At 42.0% G+C, this 26,089-nt stretch overlaps 1 protein-coding gene across 7 annotated transcripts in view; it reads left to right on the forward strand.

The window, feature by feature from the left end:
* The first annotated feature begins 87 nt into the window (after window positions 1-87).
* Window positions 88-26,089, forward strand: part of CFLAR (CASP8 and FADD like apoptosis regulator) — a 53,137-nt gene continuing 27,135 nt past the window's right edge. For 3 of the 7 annotated variants that reach the window (XM_024757322.1, XM_024757317.1, XM_024757323.1), the window contains exons 1-6: window positions 450-698; window positions 16,212-16,623; window positions 18,750-18,855; window positions 20,422-20,557; window positions 21,413-21,498; window positions 24,485-24,542. In XM_024757322.1, coding sequence (XP_024613090.1) covers window positions 16,262-16,623; window positions 18,750-18,855; window positions 20,422-20,557; window positions 21,413-21,498; window positions 24,485-24,542 — 748 coding nt within the window. In that variant the 5' untranslated portion in view covers window positions 450-698; window positions 16,212-16,261. The other 4 variants (XM_024757319.1, XM_024757318.1, XM_024757324.1 and 1 more) reach the window with 4 other exon arrangements.

A 26,089-nucleotide genomic window follows, 5' to 3' on the forward strand; every position in this document is an offset into this window, starting at 1 on the left:
GCCTCCTGAAGCCTAAAGACTGATCATGTTCACCTCTGTGACACCACCCCACTACCTCACCATCAGCCAATCAGAGAATTGTGCAAGAGCTGATCACGTATCCTGTGACACCTCCACCCCCTACTTGGCTTTTAAAAGTGCTTCGCCGAAACCCTTTGGGGAGCCCCAGGCTTTTTAGGGCATGGACCACCTGCTCTTCTTGCATGGCCTCACCAAAAACCTTTCTCTGCTCCAAACTCCAAGGTTTCCGTTTGTTTGGCCTCACTGTGCTCTTGGGCACAAGAATTTGCGTTCAGTTTGTTCTGTCCATAGTGACAAGTAGATCTGCCTATTTAGGTAAACACCCAGAGTTCACAGCAAGCCCAGTCAGAGCGGGTGTAAACAGGAAACAGCAGGCAGGCGGGTTGTTGAACAGCACGGCAGTGTTTCAACTCAAAGGGCTGGTGAGTGGGGAGGGGTCTCTGGGTCTAACACAGTGAATGTCAGACCATCAACCTTTTAGAGGGTTAAAGCTTTTGTACGATACGAGAGAAGACCAGGGTGAGCAAGGCGAGCGCATGCGGGACTGGCCAGCAAAGCCACATCCGCTTTCAGGCTTTCGGTTTCTTTGCCTCCATCTTGCCTGCGATTTTCAGGTATCAGAGGAGTGAAGTCTTGACGGGTCGCAGCCAAAGGAGAGCCTAGCCGCGGGCAGGACGGTACGTGCCCGCGCGGGACCCCGCAGCTCCTCACCCTCCCCAGCTCCCCGCCGGACGCCAGGCCCCGTATCCTCTCGCGTTCCCGGATTGGCGCTTCCTTGCACTCGGCCTGGGCAGGGGGTGCCTGGCAGGGGCCAGGGGAGGGGTGGGACTTCTGGCAGGTGACTCAGTCCCGCCGATCTCTTATCTCCGATTTGCCCCGCGGGCACCAGGCGGGCCGGAGCGCCCCAGCCTCGATTCTCTGGAGGGGCGCTTGAGTCTTCCGGGATTCCGGTGCGGTCGGAGCGGCGGATCGCCCAGACCCAGTGACTCTCGCCCCAAACTGAAGCACTAGAAAACGGGCCGTGAGCTTTATGGCAGGTCCCCGGTGTCCTGCCTAAGGACACCGGGGACCTGTCTAAGAACATCCTGAGGGTTGCTCAATTCCGGGGGTGACCTGCTCAAAAGATCTGGCAGTCTTCCTTTGGCAAGGTTGTTGAGAACTAGGACATTTTGTGCAGTAGTGTGTCTTGGCGGAAGCAACAGGAGAGGCAAGAATTTTTTTACAATCTCTTCTTCCCGCTGCCACCCTTTTTCCCTTCAAAGCGTCTGGGGAATGTCTGGTCAGGGCATATTCTTTTAAAATATTAACAGTGGAATGCAATAGAACAAAGACCATTGAAATTAACAAATTTTTGGTTCAGGTAACAGGAAGTAAGTTCAAGGACTCTAAAGCTCTCGAATATTTTCATTTGTTGACATTTGAAATTTATTTACGAAACGAGAGGTAGTGCCAGTAGGGAACCTGTTGGACACCGACAGACCATGATAATCTAAAACTAAGACCAGACCGGTCTCTGGCAGGCTTGGCCTGCTTCAGATAAAAGATTTCAGATAAGAGAAACTGAATTTTTGGTAATTTCCCTCCGGTGGTTCCCCTAAATGATCGTTTAAAAGTTTCATGGGGAGAGGCTAAAAACTTGGGCCAACTCCAAAATTTAAAAAAAAAAAAAGAGAGAGAGAGAGAGATTCGGGTTTGGAAGGGGCTTTTTTTTTTTTTTTTTTTTTTTTTTTTTTTTTTTGAGCGGAGCACAGGCTCCGGACGCGCAGGCTCAGCGGCCATGGCTCACGGGCCCAGCCGCTTCGCGGCATGTGGGATCTTTGCGGATCGGGGCACGAACCCGTGTCCCCTGCATCGGCAGGCGGACTCTCAACCACTACGCCACCAGGGAAGCCCTGGAAGGGACTTTTGAATGTGTCTGCCCTACAGAAGTTGCATTTTTAATATTAATACTTATTTTACTTACAGCTTCTGGGTTGGACGTCCTGATTAAAATGGCTTTTCCTAACGACTTCTTGTTTTACATTTGTTTGTAACTGACATTTACACTTCATTTAACAGTATTACTACCTGGCACCCGCTCTCGAAGGTGAATCCACCTGCAGGCCCGCAGGGGCTGGGTGCCCCTTGCCCCCTGCCCGCTGGGAATCTTGCGCCACTGGTGTCGGGAGGGTAGTCGGCGGCAGTTTTTTTTGAGCGGTGGCCGAGGGCCGATTGGCAGCTGAAATGGAAGTAGGTTTGATCCCAGGGGGCAGGCGGGTCCCAGCCCGGTTCTTAGTGGGGTGGCAGAGCGCAGCGGCCACGCCCGCTGGTTCCTGACCTGACGCAAGTAATTCCCCGCAATGCCAGGTGGGCTCTTTGCCCACACAAGGGAGAGTTTACTTTCTGGAGGGACACCCGTGTGTTCCTGTGGAGTTTTTAAGGTGTAGGGGCGGAGGGTTCTGGAGCAGGAAGTTTTGTTTGGGCTGTGCGTTCCTGGCGGGCTGCTGGGAGGAAGCGCACAGAGGCTTTATGCCTGGCTTGGAAGCCGCCTCTTGGCGCCTGCGATGCTCTCCTCCAGTTCCTGGTCCTGTCTGCAGTACAAGTAAGTCCCCCACATACAAACCGGAGCACGTTCGTTAAGTCCAGCATTAGCCTAGGTACCCAACTAACACAATTGGGTATATAGTACTGTAATGTAATAGGTTTATAATACTTTTCACACAAATAATACATAAGTACGATCGTGTCCGGCAAGGGTGGGCGAGGTTCCTGGCGGAAGCCATTGGGAAGAGCAGGCGGCTGCCCGGGGGTGAATGGACGGAGAACCCTTTATCCCGACCTGCGCCCCCTGCTGGCGTCGCCCTCAGCTCTGGGGGCGTCGGGGCACTGTCCCCTGATCCCGGCAAAAAAGGCTTGAGTCTCCCGCTTTCAGCCCTTCCTTGAGCCTCCTTGGGACTCACCCACAGCACTCCAAGTCGCCAGGAGTGTCTTTCGCTTTTTACAGTCTCAGGAATGAATTCTTTTTGGTTTTTTCTTCCTTACAGGACTCCAAAGGCTAATTAAACTCGTGTTTATGGACTGAAATGCCTCCTTTCCTTTAATTCAGTATAATTCAGTATAAATATATATTGCACTCTTCAAGGCCAGGCAGAGTTCTGGGTGGTGGGAACATAGAGATGGATCTGAGCTTGTTTTTTTTTCCCCACAGAGAAAAATTCACGGAGTGACTGGGGAGACCCAGCAAAATTACCTGCAAAGTTAACTTGGATTCAAGGCAGCCTAGAAAAGGGTCTAGAATCAACAATCTAGAACGGGAGGAGGCCGGTTGGGCCAGGTTGGGGACGTGGTAACAGGTTACAGAGTAAATCAGTTATGTAAGAAACACTATGATTGAAATGACCTATTTCTCCTTCATATTCGGCTACTGCCACCTCCTCAAGAAAGACTTCACAACCCTCCGTAGAGGAAGTAAGGATTCCCTTCCTCTATACTTTCCTATACTCAGGGGCTATCTTTGCACTTACCATAGGATTGCATTTAACACTCTGTATTGTAATATTTTTTCTCTTAAAAAATTTTCAGTCAAATTGTATTATAATTATCTGGGTTAAAATACATGCAAAGTAAATAGAGAAAGCCTGCAGGGGTCCATTCCCTAAGATAACCAAAAGTTGCAGTTTATTGTCTTTTCCAGACATTTATGCACTTAAATACAGTCTAAGTATTTTTTTAAAATATGTAGTTTGCTCTCTTTTATTTTTCTTATTTTGTATGATGCTATCAGTAATCATGGGGATGTCAGAGGACTGTCCTACTTGAGGAAAAACTACTTTAAATTTTAGGCACTTTTGGGTCCATACTACACACAGAGGACTGGCCTGGAGGTTTGGCAAAATGAAAACTCTCACCCATAAATCTTAGAGTTTTAGAACTTGTGATAAGTGCAAAGGATAAATTTTTAGCCATATGTACTGGGGAGATGTACCTTTTGCTAAAAGGCCAGGGGATGTCTGGTGAGCTTGGCTGGAGACATTGTATTCTGTCTGTTCATGATGAGGTCCTGTCTGCTCCCAGGAAGCCCTGCATGGTGCGTCACCCAGCTCTTAAATAACAGCATTGTTACCCCCATAGAAGTGCAAAAACTTCCTTTCACGAACTTTGTCTCCTGGATCTAACAATCAGGTTCCAAGTACGGTTCTTACTCCACCACCAGCTCCATATTCATTGTAGATTATGAAAGGATGAGTAGGCATTACACAAGTACAGGCCTGCTGGAGCTCTGTAATGATGACCAGTCTCTTCAAGGCCTAGGAGGGTGAGCTTGGTGATCGTGGTCAGCACCCACCACAGCCTAATGCAGATGAGTGGGAGCTTACCATATATGATAGTACTCAAGAAGAAAGTAAAAACAGTGCTATGAAGCAGGAGGAGATGACCTGATTTAGGAATCAAGACAACTTTAGGAAGAGATGCCTTGAAAGATGGTATAGAATTTCAATAGGCAGAGACTGAAAAGAGGGAAGGGGCTTTCCAACTGGAGGCAAGTGCTTGAGCAAAGATGTTGGGACAGAAAAACACTGTCCAGGGAACACTGAGATAAGTGTCTTGAATTAGATTATGGGTTGGGCAGGAGGGGAGGTACTCTGAGGTGCTTGGGCTCTGTATGAGAAGTTTGCCTTAGTGAAAATAACTTTGATTCAGGAGGAGTGGGCCACTGCATGAAATGGATTTCTCTAGTGACTCTGCTCGTGTTTCTGTATCCAACTAGATGATTCATGATCTCCTTTCAATCTTGATCTTTTCTCCTTCTGGGGTTCTTTCATTCCTTCATTTTCTGCAGCCCCTATGCAGCTGTTACGAACCAGGGAAGTTATTTGAGGTAATGTTATGTTGAAATTTGTGGGAGTTTCCCTGAGAGTCATGGGGCTGAGCCTCATCAAAGAACTTTATGCCATTTTATAATTGGGATCATCTATAGTTTGTGGGCAATTTGCTATAATTGAAATGCAGTGCTTGGGAAGCCAAATAATTTTTTAATGCATACTTTTAGCTGTTGATACATTATGTATCAGTAGCTAAAAGTGTGCATTAAAATTATTAAATATTAAATTTAAAAAACAGAAAAATATTAAATTAAAAACTACACATTAAATCTCAAATTGGAATGTGTTTATGCTTCAGCCTCAGTACCTGGTCTTCTAGACTATGTTTCTGCAGCATTGCAGAAATCAGAACCCACGTGATGATCTATTACTAAATACCTCATTTTAAATATTGGGGGAAAAGGGCACAAAGTGGCACTTTGTACACTGTCTTAGGGTTAAAATGCCCACAGATGTAGTAAAGGTGGGTTCATTATTTTAGCTGCTCAAATTGCTACACACAGAGCCCACACCCACAGGTTCCGTACACGGATGGAGGAGGGGGAAGGTGGGTCCTGTTATGTTCAGGGATGCACTGAACTCCTATGAGGTGGTCACATTCTTTTTGCCCAGGATCATGTAACCCCTTCTCCTTGATCTTTTTAGAAACTTCTGGGTGACTCCCTCAGGACCGTCAACTTCATATCTCAGTGGGGATTTCCAGACACCTGAACGTTCCAGGTTTGCATGCTGCTTTCTGCAGCTGGCAAGGCAGGCTTCTCCCCACTGCGGCTCAGTTTTGTAACGCTGCTGGGAAATTACATTTGCTTGCAGGCTGTGGCTCAGTGAACATGACCTTGCTTTCAGGCATGCCATGACCAGAGCAGTACAAAGAATGGAATATTTAGTATGTCTGTCCTTGGATAGGTTTAAGTATGATGGGAGCCAGTCATGCTGGCAGCTATCTACTGGGAATGTTATGTGTTTTCAATACCAGATGGTTGGAGGCAAAGTTGACATTCTGTGAGAAAGGCTGAAAAGCCTGATTTAACCACATTTTAGTGTCACCTATTGGAGCTATGCTGGGTGCCACGGAGCTAGGTACACAATATGGTGGTGGAACAAAGAAGCTACTAACCAAGTCTGGATGAGTTCTTCCCAGGAAAGCTTTACACTTAGGGGACACTTCAGCTGGCCCTGCAAACCGAGTACGGTTTTGCCAGGCAGGTAAGTGGAAGCGAGTAATCCAGGCAAATATGCAGAGGCGCGGGAAAGAACTCCTCGCTGAGGTTTGTTTGAATCCGAAAGCGCAAGGTGTGTGTTAATGAGAGATGAATACAGATGCTAGACCAAGAGGGGCCTTGAATACAAAGAAAATCGGAACCTGCAATGGGAGATGAGGAATCACTGAAAGGTCTGAATTTAGGAAAGTGATTTGGTTCAAGCAAGAGCTTCAGGAAGTTCATTCTGATAAGATCTGTTTGGAGAGGGTGAGGCCATACGCAGAGGGAACAGAAAGACCAGGGTGAGAGATGGATGCTAGGGCACACCCTCATTTAAGAAGCAAGTGCAGGGGCTTCCTGGGTGGCGCAGTGGTTGAGAATCTGCCTGCCAATGCAGGGGACATGGGTTTGAGCCCTGGTCTGGGAAGATCCCACATGCTGCGGAGCAACTAAGCTCGTGAGCCACAACTACTGAGCCTGCGCTCTAGAGCCCGCGAGCCACAACTACTGAAGCCTGCGTGCCTAGAGCCTGTGCTCCGCAACAAGAGAAGCCACAGCAATGAGAAGCCCGCACACTGCAACAAAGAGTAGCCCCTGCTCACCACAACTAGAGAAAGCCCGCGTACAGCAACAAAGACACAACACAGCCAAAAATAAATAAATAGGTAAATTTATTAAAAAAAAAAAAAGAAGCAGGTGCAGAAAGGGTGCTGAGGAGTCAGGGAAGGTTAGAGGGGAACCGTGTAGAATATAGTGGTATGAGATCAGCTAAGAGAGAAGAGTTTCAAGGAACAGGTCAGAATGCTTGGGTAAAAGAAGACTTCCATGTGACCTTGGATGGCCACTAGGAGGTCACCAAGGCCTCTAGAAGAACACTGTCAGGTGAGGACACTGGTGAGGAGAGTTAGGCACTCACCTCAGGCACGACATTTAAGGGGGTGGGAAAATCAAGATAAATAATATTTTAATGCAAAATTTTGAAAAAATTGACATGAATGCAAAAGACCTATGATGAACAAAATATCAACATTTTAAATAAAGACAGTATCCGCATTACTGATTCTTCCTTTGCCTCATTTTCCAATATGGCACTGAGTGTCGTTGTGTAAAGCATGTGGGGCAGAGAGGATGCAGGTGGAGCCATATTGAGGAGGGAACTGAGAAGTTGAAGGAGCTGAAGTACACATTACAGTCTGCCTTTCTGAAATCCTAGCTTAACATGAAAGAAAGAGAGTGAAAGGCTGGTTGGTCTCGGGGATCTTAGGCTGAGGGGGTTTCTTGTTTTCTTTATTTTTAAGATGGAAGAGACTGAACATGTTTACAAGCTGAGGGGAGGAGTCCCTGAAGGTGGAGAGAGGTTGATGAAAGGGTAAGCGCAGGGGCTTATGGAGACAGGAGGGCACAGGGGAAGTGGATGGCCCTGGAGGACGAGGGACAGCTGGAGCTCACTCTTTTTTTTTTTTTCCTTCGGTATGCGGGCCTCTCACTGTTGTGGCCTCTCCCGCCGCGGAGCACAGGCTCCGAACGTGCAGGCTCAGTGGCCCTGGCTCACGGGCCCAGTCACTCTGCGGCATGTAGGATCTTCCCGGACCGGGGCACGAACCCGCGTCCTCTGCATCGGCAGGCGGACTCTCAACCACTGTGCCACCAGGGAATCCCCCGGAGCTCACTCTTGATTAGTGGCAAGCTCATCGATGAAAAGTGGCCCCAGTGCGTGGTGTTAGGATGGAAGAAAGCTGTGAGAGGGTGTTGAAAGGAGCTGACCGCAGTCCTGGAATAGCATGCCGAGCAGCAGTAAGGGGCCAGCTGAGGTTGAAGACTACAAGCTTGTGGGGTGATCTTTCCCCTCTGTTCAGCACGACTTCTCCTCTAGATGTATGAGTGGTGGAGGCTCACCATCTGAGGATGGGATGTGGAGGTGATCATCCCAGTTTGCCCGGGACTGAGGAGTTTCCTGGAACATGGGACTTTCAATGCTCAAACTGGAAAGTTCTGGCACACCAAGGTGTTGCAGAGCTGGCAGTCAGGCGGCAAAAGGGCAAAAAAGAATTGAGGTGCTGGCCAGAAGAGGGTTTGTAGCACATGCTCTAGGTCCCATCTGGGGAGCAAAGGAAGTGAGGCCGTCACCTGGTAGCGACTTACAGAACTCCATTTATTCGTTCATTCAAATACTCATTGAGTGCTTACTAGGAGTCAGGCACTGGGGTCTGTGCAGAGGATCTAACCACAAAGAGGATAAAAATATTCTCGTGGAATATCCTTCTCTGGTGGCTAAGGTCAGTTGGTGCCCAGGACCCACTCCCACTTCCGTCTAGAGGGTAGCAAACTACAAACTGCCTTTCCCAGACTCCTTTACAACCAGGATGTGAATTAAGGTGCATTTGGGCAAGATTTGTAAACAAGTGGGGTAGAGGCCAATAGCTGGCTGCTTTTGTTCAATTCTCTGCTGGCAAGCATGGTGGTGGTGACGTGGGGATTTGGGCAGCAGCATTATGAAGTCCAGTCACCCGCTTTGGAGGAGTGGAGGCAGATGGGGTGGCAGTTGGCCCTCTGATCTCGGGGTCACTGCCCGAGGTGTTCTTGAGCTCTGTGCTACCAGTGATGGCCTCCTGCTTCCTCGCTGCCTTGGCTGAGACAAGATCTTTCTGGGAGCCCTGGGAGTCTTTCTCAGAAGCTCACTCAAGGGCCCATTTCTCCAGCCCTTACAGCAGTTTTGTAAGCGCCTATTTCAATGTATTTCTACTCAAAATAACTGAAGTGGTTTCTGCTTCTAGCACCTGACACCCTTTCCATTAGCCAGTGGAAATGAACCCTGGTGACTTACATCTGCTTTGTTTGGTGTTTTCAGTGATCGCTGGCAACTGCTAGAGAAATGAAACTGGAACTGCTCTGGCTGTGAAGGTGGGGGACAGTTTGTACCATTGTGGAAATTCTGTGGGGGTGGAAAAGGAGAGACAGTCATTAATTACAATTTGCCAGTGAGGGGGTACAAGAACAGGGGAATTCCTTAAACATTCTAAACACGTACAGCTGCTGGTTTCCCCCATTTAGGGAAGACAGTGGGAGTGAAAGGACACTAACAGAAATAGTGATCAATCTGGAGGACTGGGTGTTTGAAAGCAGGAAAGAGAAAGAATTGGGCTTGGACAGCTCCTTTGTCCCTGAGTGAGGTGAAGCCCTTGACTTCAGAGGAGGTGTGTGGTGTTGAACTAGGAAGTTCAGGTAGAATGAGGCTGGTAAGTGGTGGGCACTATCCTTTCACCAAACTCTAAAGAACTTATTCTACCTGCCATCCCCCTCCCCACTCCTTCTACCGTATCTTTTGAACCATGTTAAGTAAAATCTGACTTGTTCTTTTTGATGATAACTTTGGGATGCCTCTAGGCTTTCTTGTTCTAAGGATTGTCTATATATACATCAAAAAAGCTCTAAAAGCATTTTGAATGCTGTGAGATAGTTTCTATATGGCATACTCCAGTTGTTTTTTTTTTATGTAGTACTTGTTAACTGGACTGTAAATGCTGAGTGCAGAAGAGAGAGAGAGAAATGCCTTTTTCAGGTCAAAAACTTACAGGGTTTCCTTTTGGCTAGTTATCGTTTTCTAATTTTATTGTACTGTGGTCAGAAAATGTGGTCAGAGGTATATTTATTTTACTATCTATATACCTGTTGCCGAGTTTATGAAGTAAAATGTTACAAATTCAGTCATTTCCCCTTTGTATTTTTATCTAGTCACATTCTGTTAATCCCTTTTAATGTTTTCAGTATACACACACACAAACACACACACATATCCCTAAACAATATATGGTGTTATTATTAACATTTAGGACCTTAATGTAAATTAATTATATGGTATGCATGCTTTAGCAACTTTTTGCCTTAGCAAAAATATTTGTTTTGTTGTTTGGTTTTTTGTTTGTTTGTGAGATTCATTCATGGTTTTTCATTTTCAGGGCTGTATAGTGTTTCATCAAAGGACTGTGACATTTTATTCAGTCTCTTCTTGGTAGACTTTAAAGTGGTTTCCATTATTTTGCTATACCATCTATTGCTGCTTGGAACATTATGTACATGTCTTGGTATATCTGTCTAAGAGTTTTAAAAGGATATTCACTTAGGAATCAAATTTTCATGTCATGGAGTAATGAGTGCTTTCATCTTTACCAGGTATTGCCAAATTATTCTTCAAAGTGGCTATGGCAGTTTATAATTCCTCCAGCAATGTAAAAGGTTTCATATTTCACTGTATTTTCTCTGACATTTGGTAACAGATAATAGCATTTGGCCAATGTGAAATAATATCTCACTGTAGTTTAAATTTGCATTTCTCTGAATACTGTTTTGGTTTGAATATCTTTTCATATGGTTTATGGCTGTTTGGAGCTTTCTTTTTTTCTGGGAACTGCCTATTGCCTATTCTTCCCTTGAGTTGCTTGTCTTACGCTTATTGATTTGCAGAAATGCTTTCTACATTGTGGATACTAGTTCTTTGTTAATTAAATATGATGCGTTTGTCTTCTGAGTCTGCTCTTTATCTTTTTTTCATTTTTAAAAGGATGTATGCTTTTTATGTCTTACAAATTCATTTTTGTAATTGTAGGTTATAATAATATTCTTGAAGAATCTCTTCTAGAAATTTTATGTCCAGGACTTTAGTACATGTGGAACTGACTTGTAAATGGTGTGAGGAAAGGATCCCAGTTTATCCTCTCTATATGTATGGATACCCAGTTGTCTCAGCACTATTTCTGGACATTAATGTCCTTTCCCTGTTGATTTACAGGACCACCCTAGACATCTGTGTGTGGATTAATTCCTGAGCTCTCATCTGTGTATTAGTTGTTTTATTATCTATTCCTTGTCATATTACTATACATTTGTATTAAATCTTGATATCTGCTAAGGCAACTTCCTCCAACTGGTTGTTCTTAAAGCTTATACTGGTTATTCTTGACCTTTCTCCTTCATATCAGTTCAAAATTAGCTTGCCACAGTCCATGGCAAAAGTTTTTGGATTTGGATTTTTGATTGGGCTTAAATTTATAAATTCATTTGAGAATTGATATCTTGATGATACTGAGTCTTCTGTCCATGATTATTGTACATTTCTTCAATTATCTGTCTTAACTGAAGTCTTCAATAAAGTTTTATAATTTCTTCTTTAATGTCTCACATATCTTTTGTTAGATTTATTCTGTATACCTTACAGGTTTTGTTGCTGTTGTAAATAGTATCATTTTTTCTTTGAAATATACATTTTCTTCCTGTTTTTTGCTAATGTACAGAGATGTAATTGACTTTTATTTATTAATCATATATCTCAAAACCTTAACCTCTTATGAATTCTAACATTTTGTCTGTTGGTATACTTGGGTTTCCTATCCAAGTAGAAAATCTTATTGCATGTGAAGAATGATAGTTGCTTCTTTGGTTCCGATGCTTATACTCTAACTAACCTTCTTTTCTTATTTTAGTGCTAAGCTCTGTCCTCTAGTACAATGTTGAATAGAAGGGATGATCATACATATACTTGTCTTGAGCCTCATTTTTAAAGGAATGCTTCTAACATGTCACCATTAAGTATAATATTTGCAGTGGACTTTTCTCTTTTTCTCGTAATTACTATTGAACTGTGTATAGATTGCTGCCTCATAAGTCCCTTGCTTTTAATCCATAGAGCATCGTTTTTAGAGAACTCATGTCTTTATTATATTGAATCTCCCTATTCATGAGCAAGGTAAAGCTCTCCATTTATCTAGATCTTTATTAATGTCTTTCCAATAATATTTTATAGTTTTTTTCCTGTTAATGTCTTGCATATCTTTGTTAGAATAATTCCTACATGTTTTAATGCTATTGTATATGGCAAATCTTAAAGAACCAGCACTGTGGTTTTGAGTTGTTTTTTCTTTTTGCCCTCCTACAAGTTTACTTACTTTCTTAAATGCTCAACTATATATTTGAGCAAATGTTTTTTATGTTTTATTTAGCATTTCAGTGTGTATTATAGGCGTTTTTCTTTTTCAGATTGTCTCATGCAGCGTTTCTCAATTTTGGCACTATTGCCATTTAGGGTTGGATAATTCTTTGTTGAGGGGAATATGCATTGTGTAATGTTCAGCAGCATCCCTAGCTTCTATTCTCTAGATGCCAGTAGCACCACCTGGTTATGATGACCAAAAATATCTCAAATTTAACCAAAAATTGTCAAATGTCCCCTGAGGGGCAAAATTGCCCCTGATTAAGAACCATTGATTTGGCCTGTCACATTTCAGAAATTGCCCTTATCTTCTTGAAATTTGTTTTAATTTATTTTTTTTGGCGGCACTGGGTCTTTGTTGCTGCGCGTGGGCTTTCTCTAGCTGCGGCAAGCGGGGGCTACTCTTCGTTGTGGTGCACGGGCTTCTCATTGTGGTGATTTCTCTTGTTGGGAGCATGGGCTCTAGGTGTGTGGGCTTCAGTAGTTGTGGCACATGGGCTCAGTAGTTGTGGCTCACAGGCTCTAGAGCGCAGGCTCAGTTGTTGTGGCGCATGGGCTCAGTTGCTCCGCGGCATGTGGGATCTTCCCGGACCAGGGATTGAACCCGTGTCCCCTGTATTGGCAGGCGTATTCTTAACCACTGTGCCACCAGGGAAGTCCCTTGAAACTTTTAAGATGCTTATTTTAAACTCTTTCAGGTGTAGGTTCCTAGGATGTGAGTTTTGTTTTGTCTGCTGTCGTGGTGATTTTTATGTTTATGCATGGTGATTTTTAATCATGAGCTCACCTCCAGCAGAATAGATGTTTCATATCCCCTGGGTTGGGAAGTTGACCTTATAGGGTGGTTTGGAGTTTGCCTCTCAAGACCTTATGGGCTTGACTTCTAGTAAAAATATTGCAAGGCTTTTATAAAGGATATAACTTATATTACTGGAACCATAACAGATAATAAAATAAAGCTATAAACAAAATTATGAATAAAATGTATGTAACGAAGACATATACTTACATGATGGTTATATGTAAATTATATATTTTAAATCTTTTTGTATTGTTTTTGCAATATTTATTTTTTGCTATTTATGGTGTCTGAATTGTTAAAAGCACCTCAAAAAAAATTTTGTATTCAAAAAAAAAAAAAGACCCTATGGGCTTCCTTAGTCTGAGAGTAATTTTTATGTTAATTTCTTGGTTTGGGCTTAAAAGAAACCCCAACAAAGTAGTGATTATTTGGACTGTAACTCTACTTCTTCCTTTCATGCTCCCCTCTCTCAAGTGCCTATCACCTCTAGTCCCAATTAACTGTCCCCAACACCACCCCAACATATAAGCACTGGTATTTTGCTGCATCTGGTTGGCCTGGGTCAGCACAGGATCTGTAGTTTTCCTTTTGATATTTTCTTTGACTATGCCAGATGCTACCACCGAGTAATTTGGATTTTACTGCCAAACTATACCTTTGTTAGTACAGAGGGAAGACAGCATGCCTGTTCTCTTGCTGATGGTGCGTGACTGGCAGAAGGCAGCCTTGGGTGTAATGGCTGGAGGAAATGAACTGAGCAGATGATATATTTGGCTCTCACTGTTGTGGCCTCTCCCAGCCACTCTGCGGCATGTGGGATCTTCCCGGACCGGGGCACGAACCCGTGTCCCATGCATCGGCAGGCGGACTCTCAACCACTGAGCCACCAGGGAAGCCCGATAATATTTTTTAAAACATTATCTAATTTTGTTAACTCTTGATGGCATGATTATATAACTGATAATTATGAATTACAGAAGTTTGTTACTGTTTTTAAAAAGAGGGAATTGAACATTTCATTTCTAGTAGCTCTGGTTCTATTTCAGGTATGTTTGATGAATGTAGATAATGTCTTATTTCTTCCTGTGTTTACTTATTTTATACTTTCTAGTGTGTATAAATATTTTACAGGTTAATTTATAATAACAGCAACTAACAAAATTGTGACTTTTAGTGAATAGAAAAAGAACTTGACCTTCTTTTATGGAAACTAGTGGTTAGGTTAAAGTCCTGTTAGCCTGTGAGTGGAGTACAGATTTTGGCTCTGCGGAACACATAAAATTAGTATTGAGCTTTCAGATTAAAAACATAATCATAAAGTAGTCTGAGTACCAGTTTTTCTACTTTCAGTAAACAATCATTTATTAAGTTTCATTTCTCCAGTTATTTAGAATGGCCGTGTTTAAGTGAGGCTTGGATGAATGAGCATGGGATTGGCATAGACACGCCAATACTTTTTAACAAGTCTACATTAACTAAAATGTCTGTTTTTATTAAGAACTCACCCATTTAGACTATTGGGGGGAAGGCCAGTATGAAAGGTATGAATGAATGGATTTATTTTAAAGTCAAATATTTAAAATTTTTTAAAACCAAAATTTAAAATAAATGTAATTTTGTTAATTTCAGACACTAAAGTACTCACTAATATTTTCATTGATGGGGAACTCTGGGACTCTAGGGAAATTATGCTTCCTCTAAGAATCTTTGAATTTTTCTTTTTCTTCTCCTTTTTTTTTTTTTTTTTTTTTTTTGCCGTACGCGGGCCTCTCCCATTGCGGAGCACAGGCTCCGGACGCGCAGGCTCAGCGGCCATGGCTCACAGGCCCTCCACGGCATGTGGGATTCTCCCAGACCGGGGCAGGAACCCGTGTCCCCTATCTCGACAGGTGGACTCTCAACCACTGCGCCACCAGGGAAGCCCAATTTTTCTTATTTTTGACAGCAAGAGCTGTTTAACATCCCCTTTTTCCCTTTCTGCTTTGACTGCCAGGAAGCTCGGGACAAATTCAAGGTCTACTAAAATCTGTTTAGGTCTTTCTGGCCTGCATATTTGCATTGTATTCTTTATCCCTCCATCTCATTTTGACTTTCTACCTAATACTTTTCCCCCTTGTTCTCATATTAATTTTTTTCTACTTACATGTTTTTATTGTAAGATGCCTCATCTTTTGTGAACTGAGATTGTATATAAATATATAAAATAGATTCAGTGTTCCTTTGAGTAAATCCTGATATATAAATACATAAATATGCTTGTACACAAATACGTAGCAACAGTTAGCAACTTACAGTTAGGTTGTTTTCCAGTTACCTTTTGCTAAGATTAGCTTTTAACCTGAAATGCTGTCTGATAGAAACAGATAGGGTACTCTCCTAGAACATAAGAGCTTATTTAACATAAAATATAGCTATGAAACTTTAGAGTAGACAGTGACCCCCATTTGCAACTTAAATTTTGAAAGAAAATAGGTTGAGTTCCAATGCAAGAAGTTAAGAATAGACCCATGGCATGAACTCCCCACCAATTCCCAGATCTTTCTGTAGATCTGCTCAACCTCCTTCCTTCCACTGATACCATCAGGAACTCTAGTGATAATTGCTGTCCAGCAGTGTGTTGTGAGTGCAGACTTCTGACTCTTCCAAGGGACTCAAGGTCCAAAGAGGTGATCAAAACTTGACAAGGCCTAAGTTCAGCCATGGTGGCAGCAGGTCCTATGAGCATTCATGATGATTCTGTGTAAAGGGCCTGGGTTTTGGGAGGATGGCAGCAGGTGTGAAAGAAGGGTTTCAAAGTAGAACAACTGGAAAAAAGGGATGGGGTAGGGACAGAAACCTGTTTTCTCCCATCATTTTTGACACCTTGCAGAGGGTCCCCTTTGCTAAGATTTGTATTTGTTCAAGCCTACCGGGAGGTCACCGAAAAGGAGTTAACCCCTGTGACCTCAATTTCTCTCATCCAGAAAGCAGCTTAGTCATTGGGCTTTTCCTCTGCCCCCACCAAGGTCAGTCATCTGCCACTTCATCATTAATTCCTTAGCAGTGATTTCCCCCTTACCACACTTTACATTCTGATAAGTTCTGATAAAGCACATGGGGTTTTTGGGAAATAATTTGTCTCTGGTCTCATTTCCTTTAAAATGTAGGTTATCTTCTTTGTCAGTCTTGAATTTGGGGTCAGTCTCTTTGTCTACTGAGAGGATCGCTTTCTGTAGACTTAACAATATGAATTTAATCTGCTAGTTTAGAGAGACCATCAAGAAAGGAAGAGCCTATACCTAGAGTTTTAGGCAAAAGTTACTATGATAGAAGGATTAAAAAAAATTCCCTTTTAACCACAGAACTCCTCCATTGGAAAGGATTCTGAAAGAAATGAAGAAAACCATCAGAAATGCAATCGGTAGCTTCATGGCCTTCTGTTGACTGGACTAGACTTTTCTTACTGCTGTTCCTTGGAATGACACTGTACAGGATGTCTGCTGAGGTCATCCATCAGGTGGAAGAAGCACTTGATGAAGATGAGAAGGAGCTGCTGCTTTTTCTGTGCCGAGACGTTGCTGCAGATGTGGTTCCACTTAATGTCAGGGACCTTCTGGATGTTTTAAGAGAGAGAGGAAAGCTGTCTTCTGTGAGCTTGGCTGAGCTGCTCTACAGAGTAAGGCGGTTTGACTTGCTCAAGAGGGTCTTGAAGATGGACAGACCGACAGCGGAGGCCCTCCTGCACAGGCACCCACATCTTATTTCGGACTATAGGTAATTCATCAGCCCCTCCTGAGGCTGGACTGGTGGGAGGGAGGGAGGAGGTCTAGACTTCAGAATCACAGAAATGAGGACAGTAAGAAAAGCAGCCTCATTACTTTCTCTACCCACTGATCCTCTTGCCACATCGATGTTACTTCATTCCTCTGAACTCTGAATTCTTAGGACACGTCTGCTTAAAGTAATTGGGTAGAAGATCAGAATGAAAGTGGAAGGGTTGGATGGTATGTGTTTGCCTGATGGGTAGAATGAGAGAGAGAGGAGTGACTAAGAGCTAATACTCTTGCAGGCCTCTCTGAGTGTGAGATCTGCTGTGTTCTTTGCTAGCCTGTGATGTCAGAGCCTGGTAATTTCCGGTTACTGAGAAAGGAAATAACAAGCCTGACAGCAATCTTCCTGACCTTTGTAGAGCTCTGTGATCCTTCCTGAACCCCCTCCGGTCTTTCCCCTGCTGAGGAAATTAGTGGGGTGGGCTTGCTTTCTGTGAGGTCCCTGCTCCCGGAGGCTCTGGGGAGCCCAGATTGAACATTTCTTCAATTAACCATCTCTAGACCCGCTTCGGTTCAGGAGAGGAACGGCCACTGGAGTCCCCTCTAGTTCAGACAGCCTTTGAGTTGTTCCTCCCGTTCACATAATATTCTCTTGGAGGTTCAGAGGAGCACAGAAACCAGCCGAAAGGCTGCGTTTCTGGGGAAAGAAAGATAATTTGTAACCTTAAATCAGTGATTCCTTTTTCTCCAGACCACCAGCCTTTAGTTATATTGATAATACACATTTGGAGGGGACATACATGATTTAAAACTATATTAAAGAGAGTTGCAAGCAGTGTGGCCCTTGGAACGTATATGAGATTTGAGGTCTAAAGTCCTGTTTGAAGCCTCAGAACTGTCAGTTACAAGCCACGTAGGCTGAGCCAGCCACTGACATCAGTCGGGCCTTCGTTTTTCTACTTCAGAAGCTAAAAATAATAATATCTGATTTCACAAGTGTGTTTGTGAGGCTCGATTGTGATAATTTAGTATGTGAAGTACTTTTTAAAAATTACTATTATTTTAAATTATGTGAAGTACTGTATAAAACTGGGCGGCACTCTACAAATATAAGGGCTTATTATTGTTGCTGTTATCCTTGATCATCTTCCGCCTCTCCAACCATCATGATGTCATAATCTTCTTAAAACTTTTCGGCAGGCACTGACTGGGTTTTTGTGACTAAGTCAGGGGACTCTCTCCATCTCTTGTTTCCTTGCTGTGGTGAATGGAGGTGGTTCCTTTGGGCCTCTGAGTAGAGAGGCCCGGGAGTGCTAGATTCATTTATTCTTCTGTTGAGTGGGCTTTATTGTGGGTTGACTTATGCGAGGCGTTTGGTAAGCACTAAATCAAAACGAATGAAGGCTCTTCCATCCTCAAGAATATTAGAGTCTAATTGGGAAAACAGGCTTCTAAGTAACGACGGCAACGTCAAGGTAATGATGACAATCATGAGGTGTCCCTGGGAGCCCTGATAAAGCATGGTGGTAACTCCATGGAACTCCATGGAACTCCATGGAACAGAGGTGGCTAAGTCAGAAGGGGCTTTCTAGACAGAGATATTTACAGTCACAATCCCCAGGATCTAGATGCCTTTTAACCTTTGAGTTCGGACGCGGGCCAATAGCCCAGGTGTTACTTTGCTTCACAATCTTGTGACTCAAAGTATTGTCCCTGGATTAGCAGCATCAGTATCACTGGGGGTTTGTTAAACAGAGAAGACAAGATCACTTTGAATTCTATTTACATCTTTCGTCTTAGTCATTTAGGTTCTTCATTTATTTCATTATTACTTCTGGGGGAGCTAGGGGATTCTTTGGGGAAGTTTTTATTCTCTTTTTCTTTTCATAGCAGTTGTAAAAAGAGGTACCATCTCCTATTGAAAACTGGGGAAAGGATAAATTTGGTTTTTGACTTCCCTTAAGATCTCCTCCTGGGGTGATCTAAGCTTTCTGTTTTCTTGGGGGCGCATTCAAATGGGGGCAAGAATTAATCTTTTAACCAATTATTGGCATAGAGGAGGCCTAAGCTCTTGGTGTTCTCAGTAGGACTGATCTCTGAATTTACTAAAGAAACTTATCTGGTTTACAGGGTGCTGTTGATGGAAATTGGTGAGGGTTTGGATAAATCTGATGTGTCCTCATTAATATTCCTCATGAGAGATTATATGGGCCGAGGCAAGATAGCCAAGGATAAGGTGAGTTTTCTTTCTTTTTCTTCATTCATGTTCCCAAGAGCCTATTGGAAGTTGGAGGGGTGCTCTCTATGGTGTGAAGAGAGGGAAACAGGTACTTAAGCAGGGAGGACCAAGTCGGGGGTGAAGGTGGGAAGGGAGAAGAGTATGGGTTTTATTTTTCATAGTAACATTGATAGGAAGAAAATTGGTTCATATATTGAGAGGCAATAGAGTGATATCGGCTGGTGTGGTCCTGGGTGTTTCTTTCATCTTTGTATTTTATCCTTTATTTGTGTAAAATTCATAGGCCTGGCTTATACATCAGCTTCTCTCCCTGGTTTGACAGATCATCTGGGAGGGTTAGGGAGTCCCTTCTGCTCATGCTGAGTAGAAACAGGAGGAAATGCTGGTCCACTCCCATCTTGCTCTCTGACTGTCATCTATTTCTCCTCAGCGAGCTCAGGGTCTGTGTGGAGTCATTAGGTTGCAGGGTAGCTGGGCAGGGGTAGGTCCTTGAGACTGATGTACCCAGGGAATGGCAAAAGTACAGATTTGGGGTTGAAATGAGGTAGGGGTGAAGATCTTAGGGATGCTGTGATTGCTGGAAAAGTATATAAATTCCAGCTGGCCTTATATGGTACCTCTGACCTATGGACAGGCCAGGGAAAGCTCGGGTCTCTAGTATGTGACAGTATGTCCACCAAGGACCTGCTTCTGAGGACTCTGGTAAATCATTGCTTAAGAATTTCCTCATGTTCCTTAATGATTGTTGTTTCATTTCTGAAATTTGGAAATATAGGGTGACTGTATGCCCCCACCATCAAATGCAAAATCGGAAGGAAGATGAAAAGATACAACTCCTTTTATGGTGTCCCCTAATCAACTTATTTCCCAATCATTTATGTAGATTTAATTAGCATTATTAATTTAAAAATAAAGATAGCACATTAGTAACCAAATGTTAAACAGAAAGGAAATAACACCAAAAGCAGTGCCTATTTCTGAAATATTTCTTTCACAATCCCTATGGTCCAGGGTGAATGAGTAGCAAAATACCCTAACCCTGTAATTTCGCCACCTCATGTCTGCTGTGTCAGAGTAAGTTGGAATTTCCAGCATTGATTAAAATATTTTAGGGACTTCAAAACTGTATCATTAGAATTTTTCTAGTAAAAACGTTTCCCCAGCTACCTTCTCACTTCCTTTTTTCAGTAAAGCCCTCAGAGTTTTTCAGTATAACACCAGCCTGGCTTTTGGGAAGAGACTGAACTTGGGAGGATTTTATTTTCAGGCCTGCTCTCTCAATCCTTCATGACACAAATGGCCCATGTATCTATCCCCAACCTAGGTACAGGCTGGCCCCCCAAAGACTTACCTCTTTTCTGAGTAAATTCCAGGAGTGTAATTTGCTCATGGCTTTGGAGGGACTATAAAACAGAGAGGTCTGGTTTAGGATCACTGAAGGTCACTGAAAGGGCTCCTCTGGTCACATTTTCTTGCTCTAATAAATTACACAACCTGAGGTTTGCATATGAGGCCTAATAGTCAGCCCTACTGACATTTGTTTCTTGTTGGTGGTTCTCTTAGAGTTTCTTAGATCTTGTGATTGAATTGGAGAAGCTAAACCTGGTTGCTCCAGATCACTTGGATTTATTAGAAAAATGCCTAAGGAACATCCACAGAATAGACCTGAAGACAAAAATCCAGAAATACAAGCAGTCTGGTAAGTAGCATTTTGGCCTCTCTGTGGCCTAAGGAAGTATCTGTGCACAGTGGGTTTCATTGGTAGAGACCCATGTGTTGGACGAGTGGATGGAACAGAACCCGAAGGTCCACAGCTCCCACCAGCCTGTGGCTAGAGATCAGAACCCTTTATATCCTCCATACCCCGCATCTGCTAACTTCATCACCCAGCACCCCTGACCACACAGTCTTGGCCCTCTGCAAAATGCCGCCAAGCAGTTCTTAACATTTTGGTCTTCAGGAAAGTCTGCACCCCCACTTTCTGTACTGGCTGGTGGCGCTGTGGGCACTCAGGGCTTTTGAGTCTATGCTGAGCCCTGCTGCCTTGCTCCAGAGTTTGGCCTGACTTGGGATGATATCCTATCGCTGGGGTCTATAACTGCCCTGCATATGTCTCCAGTTACACAAAACCTCCCCATGCAAAAGGGCATCTTTTCTGCTGAGAACCCCTCCTCCCATAAAGGCGACCAGCTCACCCTGGCCTTCTCTCTCATGGCACCCCTACCCGTTGTCTATTAGACTCACAGTCAGTGTGGGCTCTGCTAGCAGTCTACTACCACCACAGGGCATGGCTGATACTCAGTGATCTACACACAGCCCTGCCCCCACCCCCGCAATGGTTGATTCAAGATCAAGAACAGGAGTAGAATTTTTAGTCTGTTCTTAATGACATTGATAGAAGAGTCATCTGATCTGATATTTTGAATTCAGTAAGGGGGCTGGAAAGTTTAGGATATTTTGAAAGATCATGATTGACCATGAACTGAGCCACTGTTGAAGATTCATTTGATGATAATTTGTAAATCTTAACTCAGAGCCTGTCTTCTGCTTGCAGCTCAAGGAGTGGAAACAAATTATGTAAATGCTCTCCAGGCATCTCTGCCAAACTTGAGTATTAAGGATCCTTCATATAACCTAAGGGTGAGTCTGGAGCAAGTGTGTGGAATCCCAGCATGAAACAATTTAAGAACTTTGATAAAAATGTACATATTCTCCCAGCATGTACTTTGTTTAATATCTGAAAAAAATTGTGACAGAAATGTGCATTTGTTTTAAAATATGTATAAATTCTTATAATTTCAAAGCTAACATGTGTTCATTGAAATAATTTGGAAAATACAGAGAAATATATATAAAGGGAAGAAAATAAATCACCTCCATGTTAACAGTTATTCCCTTCTAGTCTTTTTGTTTTCCTGTGTGTGTATCTACATATACAAACATTTTTTTCATTGTTCACTTGTCCCTTTGAAAATTTAACTTCTTAAGTAAAAATAGGTAGGACATGCCCATGGACAAAGAATTCAAAATGTGCTAAAAGAATTTTTAAAGTATATTTCCTCTTACCCCAGTTCCTTTCCCCAGAGGCAGCTATTGTTAACCATTTTCTTCTATCCAAAGATAGTCTTATACACATATCATATTTAATTTGTATTTTTTTCTTCTGTACAAATGCTAATACACTATGTCCACTTCCTGATCTGAGAATTCTTAGAAATTGTTTCGTATGAATCATACGGGACTGCCTTTATTTAATCATTGTTTTTAATGATGGAACATAATTTCACTTTCTAGATGTATCAATATGTTTAGCCTTTTCTTGTATATGTGGACTTTTAGATTATCCCCCATCTTTTGTTATAAAACAATACTTCAAAATAAATAACCTTGTATTTACCTCTCTGTGCATTTGCTTTTCATTGAGCTTATTTTAATGATTTCAACAAACATGTTTTTGTTATTGGGTGATGTTACTGAGTGATTGATTTGTGACCATAAATAATATGTAGTCACTTCTGGTTGTTGTGTTAGTCAATGGTGCCAGGTTATCATCAGAATTGTGCTTTGGTTAATCTTTTATCTTGAGAAGTTAACCTTAGTGTAATCTCATCCTCATCCTAATTCCATATAAGGATATGTGGAATTTGTAGTCAGGACTTAGACCACAGTTTATAATCTGTGATTAAATCATAAGCACTTTCATAAAAGTGTGTGATGAACATATTGACTATACCTGTAATAAAAATAGTTTTGTGGAGAATATAATCTGTAAGAGATACCACTAAGCAATAGAATTTCAGAGCTCAGATGGATGGTAAGCATTATACTGTCCAACACCCTCATTAAATAAATAAGGACATTTAGGCCTAAGGAACATTAAGTGACTGCCCACTGCTACCTACCGCCAGATCTGGGCCAGTCCATACTCCTTTCTCTACACCATGGTGTATTTAATAAACTACATGGTATCAAGTCATAGCTTAGATATATCTGTCATGTTTTTCAAGAATTAAATATGCTTTTTTTTGTCCTTCTGAATCTCTATGATACCAAATCATGAGAGAAAACTGATTTAGAATTCAGATCCAGATTTTCTGGGCTTTCTCTGCTATTGTCTATCTAACATAAATTATACTGTCATTCTTAGTTAAAAGCCTGCCATATTTTTATTACTGTCTTTCTATTTTGTTAATGCAAGTAATTGTATTCACTGTCCATGTAGCCTATTAGGAACCCACATGCTCTGTGTGTAAATTTTTCTTTAAATTTGCTATATTAATCTGTGACCCTGATCATTCATTCATTTAGTTAGCAGGCACTGTGGCATATGGATTTGGTGAATTCCTCACAAGATTTGGGAACTGAATACCTGGATGTTAACTCATACAAGGCTGCAAAAGTGCTTTAAAAATTACGGTGGCATTAAATAACACATGATACCAACATACTATAGAATAAAGAAGTTGTGGGAATTCCTTGGCGGTCCAGTGGTTAGGACTCCGTGCTTCCACTGCAGAGGGCACGGGTTTGATCCCTGGTTGGGGAACTAAGATCCCTCAAGCCGCGCTGTGCAGCCAAAAAAAAAAAAAAGTTGTGACTCTGTAATATAATGCTTTTTATATTTATCTGCAATAAATCTAGCTTTGATTTCATGTTATATCTCTTTAATAGTATGTAAAAGTGAATGCACACCTATGTGGGATTCCAAATTCTATCTAATGTCATTATCCTCTGGCTAAGTCATTGGTTATTAGTGATAAAAGCAACTTATATGTTTTTCTTTCATTTGGATACACAGACTTAGCTACAGACACAGCTTAATAAATAGTGTACTTCTCTCTTTTGGCTAGGATAGCTTCAGAGGAGAACTGTCATTTGAAAGCTGAGCATATCAGATGGTTGACAGTGTGTGCTATGTGTACCTTACACAGGACCTGTCATCTGAGAAGAGAAAGGGTCTGTTCAATCTTTGATTCTCTGATTCATCCCATTCTGGCCCTCAGAAAGGGTAGCTAATTTTCAAGAACCACTCCCACATGTGGCTTTTGTGTAGCTAGGCATTATAGAAAAATAATAACTGGATATTTATTAGGCACTTCTGTGTGCTTAAAAGGCACTGTGCTGAGTGCTTTGTGTACATTTAATCTTCAAAAAAAAAATATCAGGCAAGTACTATTATTATCCTCATTTTGAAGATAAAGAAACAGACATATAGCTAAAGAACTTGCTCAAAGTTACATAGCTAGTAAGTGGCAGAATCCCACTCCCACTCTTAACCATACTGTACCTTGCCTCTGTGTTAAAGACCAGGTTGAATGTCAACTGCATGTTCCAGCAGCTTGTTCTAACTTGGAGCTATTGTAGCAACTCTCCTATACCATATTCTAAATGCTAGTTGAGCATATTTACACATTCATTTTATTTTCACTTTGAATTGCTGCTTTGGCCATAGAATATGGATTTATGGAGTTAATGGCTCTTGCTAGCCTTCTTTAGATAATTTAACAGTGAATGTGATATTTTTATTTTTTCCTGGGTAAGAATCCTATCGAGATATTTAAAGAGGTGTAATATAATGTCTCTGAAAAATGAACAGGGAGTGTGACCTTGTTTTTTATATTTGAAGTTCCAGAATGGGAGGAGTAAAGAACACAGACTCATGACGGGACAACCTGACATTCAGAGTAAGACCAGCTTTTCTTTATAGTCATTCTTTATAATTGATCAATAATTCAAGTACAGAATGTTGCATTTTTAGAGTTGCCTTTCTTTTATCTACATATTTTAAGCTCTCAAAATAAAATGTATTCATTGGCATTTCTAGTTATCCATCAAATTAGCTTATTTGAATTTAAACACCTCTTACTTCATCAGCTTCATCATCTTGACTATATTTTTTAAGAGATATAACATTTATACCTGAAATAGAACTATAACCAGGCCATGTTAAACATTAATCTAGCCATGGTAATGAGCCATGTTGAACCAAATATCTAGCAGCAGGAAGAAGAAAGGTTACTAGGATCTTGTTTTATAGCCCATTTAATAAATCTAGATACTGTACAGATGACATTCCCCACCCCTACAAAGAAAGGAAGAAAAAAAAAAAACCACCTAGTCATTTCAACCATAAGATTTAAGGGATTTAAGGTCCCTCTCATCGCTCTTAAAACATCAGTACTTGATCCCATCATTTTCAAGAAGTGTATTTTTTGCTTGTCTTGAGTCCTCCTTGAAGTGAGGGCTGAGACTCAGTCTCTTACTGTAGTACTTAAGAACTCCCGGAGGTGGGGCTGCATAGACAGGTAAGGAGGACTCAGTCTTCCCTGAGGAGCTTGGAATTTGTGTGCAGGGGCGATCCTGAAGGTATAGAGCAGGGCAGTGGCCTGATGGAAACTTCCTCTATATGGCAACACCTCATGACTCAGCCGACATGCTGTCTGTGTACACCTGCAAGCATTCTGCCCAGCTCAGCCAGATGGAGCAGCTCATGCCCAGCCTTTCCTATGGAAAAGTCAGCTCTCCAGCAAAAGCTGTTGAGGAGCAAATTAATTTCTGAGGTGACAGTATGTTTCTTAAAACACTGGTGAGGTGGTGAGAATTAGCTGTTTAAAATGCGAGACCTGGTAGATTTGGATAGGAATTTAAAATAATCAGTGTTTTTTCCATTGGGTTCCCTGATGACAGGTTTACCCTTGATGGTAATTAAACAGGTGAGGCAAGTGAGGCTCCCAACAGCCCTGCAGGTCCTTAGGAGAGCTAGTTGCCTGCTTTGGCCTGGATGTGGTTCATTTGCTAGTAAAAGAGAAAAGCATCCTGATAACTTGACCTTAATCTAATAGAAGTTTAAAATAATCAAACCAAGTATTCATATTATTTTGGACTTCCAAATAGATTTCAATTGGATGATGATGATAATAACTACAGTTTATTAAGCACTTTTAGTAAGTGCTAAGTGCCCTGAACTGAGATGGACATATTACATATATTATTTTGTGTGTTTTTAAAATTCTGTTAAGCCGTGATTGCTAAAATACAAAAAGATAAAGTGAAATTTCCTCTTAATTCTGAGTATCAGACATAACCACTATTAATATTTGATCTGTGTACCTCTAGTAAGTATATGTAGGTATACGCACACAAACACATGTAAAATTTTTAAGTACGTTGGCTCCATATTATACATATTATTCAGTAATCTATTTTTCACTTAATACATCCTGCATATCTT

Source organism: Neophocaena asiaeorientalis, unplaced genomic scaffold (genome assembly GCF_003031525.2).
Source record: "Neophocaena asiaeorientalis asiaeorientalis breed wild unplaced genomic scaffold, Neophocaena_asiaeorientalis_V1.1 scaffold246, whole genome shotgun sequence".
Lineage (NCBI taxonomy): Eukaryota > Metazoa > Chordata > Mammalia > Artiodactyla > Phocoenidae > Neophocaena > Neophocaena asiaeorientalis.